Source organism: Lutzomyia longipalpis, chromosome 1 (genome assembly GCF_024334085.1).
Source record: "Lutzomyia longipalpis isolate SR_M1_2022 chromosome 1, ASM2433408v1".
NCBI lineage: Eukaryota > Metazoa > Arthropoda > Insecta > Diptera > Psychodidae > Lutzomyia > Lutzomyia longipalpis.
Window position 1 is genome coordinate 37,831,760 of NC_074707.1, and position 7,857 is coordinate 37,839,616.

General features: G+C 38.8%; 1 protein-coding gene across 3 annotated transcripts in view; it reads right to left on the reverse strand.

Moving 5' to 3' along the window:
* Nucleotides 1–2,612, reverse strand: part of LOC129787177 (homeobox protein homothorax) — an 80,693-nt gene extending 78,081 nt beyond the window's left edge. For all 3 annotated transcript variants that reach the window (XM_055822537.1, XM_055822539.1, XM_055822538.1), the window contains exon 1: nucleotides 524–2,612. In XM_055822537.1, the coding sequence (XP_055678512.1) occupies nucleotides 524–538 (15 nt within the window). In that variant the 5' untranslated portion in view covers nucleotides 539–2,612. The remainder of the gene's footprint in view (nucleotides 1–523) is intronic.
* Between the last annotated feature and the right edge of the window lie 5,245 nt (nucleotides 2,613–7,857).

The following is a 7,857-nucleotide window of genomic DNA, read 5'->3' on the forward strand; positions in this document are numbered from 1 at the left end:
ATCCAAACAAGTGTCTCATTAATCAGATTTGCTGTCACTCGGGAGGCTTTATTTTGGATTATGGAGTTTGAAATGTTGATCTGGGCTTCAATATCAGCCCGATTAACTTGGATCACATCGATTGGGTCAATGGGAATTTTTGGGATTTTCTCGATCGCACTATTGGCGCGAAAAATTATTCATAAAAAGAATCACAAGTTCAAAACCCAGCTGGCACACAACACTCCTAACACCGTCGCTACTGTATGAATTGATGATCAGGCCCGAAAAAAAAGCAAAAAAAGGAGCAAAAGTATTTGTCCGATTATGGGTGGAACAAATAACCCTCGAAATACTAATTAATTAAATTATAGTGACGTGTTTTAGGAGATTTTCATATAAATGTGCTCCTCAAGTTCCGGGGGCTGCTACCACACGCACACACATGGGGGTTAATCGTTCATTAGGCAAGAAAGTGAAATATGATTAATTAACTGGGTAGAGATGTGTGGGAGAAGATACATTATTTAGGAAGAGGACCTACCCTCGGCTGAGCCATCAATGCTCTGGGAGCGGCTGCAAACTCTACTTGGGCCACTTTACTTTATAACACTTTACACCCTGCGTATTAAAAGCACGAAAAGTCACTTTTCTCAAGCAAATTTCACTCTCTCTCGCTATCTATTGGTTTATGTCACCTAAGCACTTCATATATATATATTTGGGGGTAGGTGTGCTATGTATATAATTTTTGCCTAACACCACTGATTACACTTTTTTTCTGACACCACCCTCTCAAATATCAAAATCTCATTTATATAGCACTAAATACAATCTAAAGTGGTTATCCAGTTAAATGGCTTCCTTAGCTTAGTACGGTAAGCAGCCAACAAAGAAAAATCACAAATAAACAATTTTTATGCTTTTCTTCTTTTTCTCAATAAAACCGAAATTCACATCAATGAGAGATCCTGGCGCAACATCACATTAAACTTGCGTACAGTTCGAAGAATTTTTTTTCTTTTTTGTATATAGCTTGGGGTACTTTGTAGCTTTTTTTTCGCGTTAGCAGGGAGTACCCCGTGAGTCTCGGTGGTTCCTATCACTATGCAGCTCTTACAGAATGGAGCCCACACCGTCAACTGTTCTATTTGACCGATGACGTTCGAGATGATGATTTAGCATTAGACCGCGCGACGCAAACCGGAGATTTATTTTTTTCTTTATTTTTTTTTTAAATTTTATTTTAGACACGTTAAGAACCAAGATTTTTTTTTTAATTTTCTAATTAGGGTATTGTCGGCTAGCGCCTTGTCCGAGCACTAGCACATTCACTTGCACATAAACAGCAGAAAGGTACCACCACCAAACATAGCCACAGTGTCACAAAAGGACCTCAGCCGCGAGGACCCAATGTGTGGCCAAAATGCTACGTGGTCCACATGGATGCATGTTCCATGATCTTCACTGTCCTTCAAGTCCAAATATTTTTTTCTTGGCCCACAATTTGCAAGAAGCAGAATAATAGAGAACTGATATGAAGATGAAAAAAAACGAATGTTCCTCTCCGAAAACGGGAAGGGATGTAAAATTTTTGCTCCACACTCGTATACGTTGATTAACAGTTTTCGCTTTTTTTTGTTTAATTTAGCGTAATTCGTCTCTCTATTGTAGTTTTGTATTTTTTAATAATTTGTTTTTTGCAAGACAAATTGACTGATGGTCACACTTAAACTCTCGGGTTCTCTCTATCTTTATGTCGGTAATAAATATATAAATTTCAATGGATGTTGTTTACCCCGAAAAAAATGCAGCGGCGAGTTTTAATATAGATCACGGAGCGACGTCCGTAACACGTCGAACGCGTTTCGAAGACAAATACACACTGGCTTGTCAATCAGTTTCAACTGACTGGCGGGGGAAAGAAATAGGAATGACTGATTCCATTCCCGCCTTGAAGGTTGCGACAACGACTCATCAGCGCGCGCAAGTTTACGCCTCACACATGCGACGGCTGCATACAGTTGGTTATAGGTGGGAGTGCAATAGCACTACCCGGCTGTATGTGGTGTGACTGTATTGTGCTCCAACTCGCTGCTACACTGCTACCACTGACTCGTATGGAAACTCGTTAGGGGAAAGAACACAGTCGTCGTGCTGTTGCGCAGAAGCTCAACTCTTGTTGCATCTCCGGTCGTAGCGGTGTGTGTTGGGTAGGGGTACACACTCTGTGGCACCTATATGTGTGTGTGCTGATGTTGAAAAAAGCTCAACTTTTGGTACGCAGGCGAAGAAATTCGTCAACACATACATTGCTGCTGAAGCATGTGCAGCATAAGTGGTTGAGTGTTGTGTGCGAGAACAGGAGAGGCCCATACCGGTGCCCATCGACGAATGAAATACAAGATCTCGCGGATGTGTTAATACATCAATACCAATGAAATATACTGGGCATCAAAAACGAATAACAAACACTATCAAAACACCATCAAAATCATGTTGAACAGCAAGGATCGACCATGTCAATGGGTGCGAACAGGACAGATGCTGCATTATGGGTAAAACTGCTCTCGAAAATGGGCTAGACGGTTTGACAAGAGTTGGCAGTGATGGAGACAAGGTCGACACTATATCCGTCTGGAGGTGCTACTACACCAGGATCTCCAGCAAGGACCGTGAGCCTCAGACGTATACATAACTAGATGCCGAATGTAGCACTTCCCGACGTGCCACTCTGTTCAATTAGAAGGATATAAACACGTTCGCCTGATTACATTTATGGTATTAATAACAACTTCAGATGTTGGGGTAATATTTCAAGTGGATACGGAGGATGGGTGGCCAATTTGGACATGCTACTACCCCTAAGTCAATGGAAATCCCACCCCTAGGATCTCAGCTTTACCCCCATCATTCGTCCTTTATTTCTTTCAACACAACCCCCGACGGTATTACTCCCCTTCCAAAATTCAATTGTCTCACAAATAAAATCATTAATTAAAATATCTTCTTCACTCACCGTTTTTATCAACATCGCATCTCTTATATCCAATTTCTTCTACCCTGTCCCGATCAGGTGGGGCCGGGGTCAGAATTGGCGCACCTTTTGAATTGTAAAAAAAAAACAATAAGAAAAAACGAAGAGAATCTTATAATAGCATTTGAGCCATTTGGCAGTGAATTTAGACAACAAAGTCGCTTCCAGAAACGCCAAGAAAAAAAAGAGTTGAAATAAAAACCAGAAAACTGATAAAAGTACGACCGGATACTCATTCTAAACTTTTTAATCTTATTTTACGTGGTTCTACTTAGGAGACACATTAATGCCATTTCCTTTCGGGTTATAAAATAACAAGACAAAAGCGTGTAGAATAAATAAAATTAGTTTTCGAGAATCGTAAAAACTCCTCACCCGACTTCTCCAACTGCCTCCATCGAGAAAGAGCTTTTATAGCCTCGTATGGTCCGGAAAGTCGGCATAATTATTTATTCATAGACATTTACATGAATAATTAATGCATAAATTTTAAGTAATTTCGACAAATTTGTAACGCTGAAATATCATACCATGAAATTTCTCACTAAGAGATAATCCACAGCCGAAGATGCCGCGCAGCATTCACAACCACAAGATGCAGCTATCGAAAGGTGTGAGTGAGACAGTAACTCGTCAAGAGTTGGGTTATAAATTATGTTCTCTGCGCATATAGCATAAAAAAGGCAGCATAATGTCAGTGTGGTTGAAAGTGCATCGATGTGCAAGGGAGACGGGTATATGGTGTTTAGGGGGCAAAAAAGGTGAGCAAAAAGTAAGAATCATGGCCGGCCCTTTGGCGGTGCGACAAGGATGGATTGAGTTTGAATTGTGCAATAAAAATACCAGAGGACGCGCCGACTTTGGAAATTAAAATGCTATTAATGTCAGCAGTAAATTCTTTCGGGACAGCATCCCCTCATTGGTGCGGCCGGGATAGCATCTACAATATGGGGTGGTATGTGCTCGAATATTTTATTGTTTTTTAATTTGTGTCACAAATACACCATTCAGAGCCCCCCACCCCCCTATGCCGTGACACGTCCCACTTTTGCAGCATTGAAGGAGTATGTGCGAAGGAAATAAAAAGGGATGTCGTTGTCACTCCTGAGACGAATTAGAAAGAGATGGATGCGGGAATTGGGGGTTGGTGTGGTGAATATGAAGAGGGGGGATACCTCAGCAGGGTTTTAATATCCTTGCATGCTTCTCTTATTCCTTTCTTCGTTTTTCTTTATTTTTTTTTCTTACGTGATAAATGGCTGAGAAACCAGACCCGATTGTCTGGAATCAAGATGTTCATAGAGCTTCCTCTTTTTCCATCGCCTTATACCCTCTGGCAGTTACATAAGAGATTTTCCGTGTTACACTGTGCAACCTTCCTTCCCCTCCTGATAGGATGCCTACCCCGAGGTCTGCTGGGAAAAATCAACGATTCCCAACTTTGAATGGTGCAAAAGAGACGGGGATATTGCAAAGATTTCCCCGATAGTTAGCAGTAGAGGAAAAGAGACGGCAATGGGGTGGAGAAAAAGGATATTCTCGATGATTTTTGAATGATTTAGCAGGCATCAAGATATGTATGTATGTTTTACTTACGTGCCGAAAGGGATGGAATTATGGTTAAATAATAGCGATACGATAGTCGTCTGGGATAATAAATCAAAATGATGCATAGGTATGGATTTCGTTCGACGATTATCGCCTTATTCTCACAATTTATTTTAATAGATTCAGGACGGAAAGGATATTAGTCACGATTTACAAGTCACTTAATTTTGCCACCATACAATAGTTTCCTTTCAAAATATTTTGATGTTTTTTTTTTTGAGAGTTGTGCGAATTGTTTTATTGGAAACTTCGCAAAAGGGAAACTTTTGCATGATCCTTTTGGTCCTTTCCCAATAAACACGTCGCTTTTGCAAAACCTTTCAAGCATGCAAAGGTGAAATGGATCCTTGAGACGAAATTCCAGGAAAAAAATGTCAGTGAAATCAGGGCAGCGTTTAAAATATCCGTGAAAATTCCACAAAGGCCTCATCGCTACATAGATACATAGTCTACCAGCAAAAAAAAGATATCCTTGGCTCTGTCGTCAAAATGAAATTCTATACACAATTCCCCGAGTATATTCGCTCTCTCCCCTGCCGGGCAACCTCGAGGGGTGTGACCGTACACAGGTATCCTTTCCATGCAACGCATTGTTCCGAAGCATTTTGACTTTCAGTCCCCGCAGACCATCCTTTTTCTCAAACAACACAAGCTCTCCTTTCTCATCATGCAATCGAAATTGAGAACCAGGAAAAATTTCTAAATTGTATAACCCTCGAAAGGACATGATTTATATCCCATAGACATACACACAAAAAATAAGCCCATAAAATGGTGCGAATTCAGCGACGGTTTCACTTTCATGTTGAACAAACCAATGAGTATCTTTTTCCCATATATTGAGATGCTCCCAATTCACCATGGGAATCATTCTGATTTACGTTGATATTTAAATTTGCCTCGTTGCGTTGTAAATCACACGCATCTGCAATCGATGAGTATATGTTTTTGTAATTATATACCCAACAAGGAAATGGCCAATATATCGATGAACTTGCAGATAGAATTGTCGGGGAGATAAGAGGTATCATATTGATAGATTGAGAGAGAGCAAAAAAACCAAGGGGCTAACAACTTGTGCTTTTTTGGTGGACTTGTAAATTTTTAAACTGAAAATTTTAGTCTAAAAAAATTTAAGCATATTTTCAACTATTTTTAAGGGGTTTTAAATGCAATAAAATTAAATCTCTTGAGAATATGTTAAAGATGTTTATTCATTGGGAAAAGAAAACTTCTTCATTTATCCACAAAAAAAGCATTTGAACGAATGAAGAAATTTTTCATATATCGGTGAATAAATTACTTTATCTTGTTATTTTTTTTACAATTTATTTAGAATAGTTTTCCTTTTTGTTCTAAATTAAACTCTTTGGCATATAATTAATGCTAATGGAGGTTATTTGATTCAATTAATTAATAATCAACCATTTTATTGGACGCCCAAAAGTATTTTAATAAACAATCCACATAATTTAAATCCTTTTAATTTATTTACTTTTGATTGTCTTTTTATACGCGATGAAATTTGATTAAAAAACATTTATACAGGAACTTATGTCTTCAATTTTATTAATTAACAAGAAAACAAGTAAAAAATGTTTTTTTTTTTCATATTTTGGGATTTTTAACCGTAAAAAACGATCATGAACCAGCCGGGTGAATTTTTTCCACCACATTGATTATTTTACACCTTGCGTAAAAATTAGTTTTCGTGTAAAATTTTGGTTCTTAACGTTTTTAATAAAATATTTAACAATTTAAACTTCAATAAAATCAAGAAAATATTTAAAATGTTTTTTCAACAATTATTTAAATACGACGTTTTGGCAGTTTTATTGCTCTTTTATTTTTAATGTAAAATTTTGAGTAATTAGAAGCCCCTTGCAGAAATAAGGGCAAAGATAGTCTCAGGTACAACAAATCGTTCCTTTAGCTATTAATCGAGGTATTTTGACTTTTTTCATCTTCTCCCATTGTCCTCGAGATCTTTCTCTTATATCCCTCCACCTAAATACAAGGGAGCCACAAAAACGGAGAAAGTCAGAGAAAGAAGGGGCCGGGAGATTTATAATTTATATCTTACTTTTTTTTCTCTTCTTCTTCATCCCTCAAAATGTAACTTCAGCCCAAATGGGAGTTTCCTCAACTTATTTATTTAGGTGAAATTTCTTCTACTTTACATGACATAAATCAATTTCCCGAACCTATAAACAACAATCCACGGAGAAGAACAACTCACAGAATTGACAGAGGGAAAAGCTATGCGACCATTTCTCGAATGAGGACGTTGTTCTGTGAGCATCGTCTTTTGTGAGAAGATTTTAATCGTTGGACCTTTTGGGGATTTTCTCTATCCCTAACAATTTCTTTCTTTCGGAACTGATACACGATGCTGCCTAATTTGGGCTATAATTCAGAAGGTGGAATGAGGGGCGAAGGGGGGATCTGTGAAGCGCATTTCTCCGGGCGCATGGGCCATATTGGTGTTAAATGTAAAATACACCCAAGTTTGGACTTTCATCGGAACTCCAACAAGTGTTTGTTGTCGCCTTAATTTTATTGCCCATCCCCGCAACCTTTCCACAAATTTATGGTATGGCCTGATCAGAGATTACCAACGGAGGCAGGGAGAGAAAGAAGACGAGTATACAGGGCGAGACTCTCTGATGGCTTCTATCGAGACACTGAAGATGTCTTTTATTGGGTCTTCAAAACACAACCGAAAACACCCCTCTTGCCTCCTCTTCGTGTTGGGGTTGATAGTAGAAGGATTTAGCAAGTTTTAGTCATGGGACAAAGGGTTTTCCTTTTGTCGGCGATGAGGTGAAAACTTCTGGAAATTCCATCTCCCAACACATTTCTCATTTACCCAGGTAATAGCCACCCCATCCCTAGACAATCATTAACACTTTTTTCTCTCTTAAAGTCACCTTGGAATTTCCCAAAAAAAAACGATAAAAATGCTAATCTCGAGTGTGGAAAGAAAAACATCCCTATCCTACACTTTATCTCCCCAAAACATCCAAAGTCATGATCGTAAAACACCAAAGTCCACTCATGGTCGATTCCTTTTCTTCAACACAGAGTGCCCAAGGGGTCGTACAGCTCCTCAAAGAAAAACACCCAGACTTTGGGAACGTTTTTGGGTGAAGAGAAAAAAAAATGAGTGCACTTATCCTAATGAGAGTCACCCAGTAATATATCTCGGGTGAGAGTGATAATAAATGGTTGGT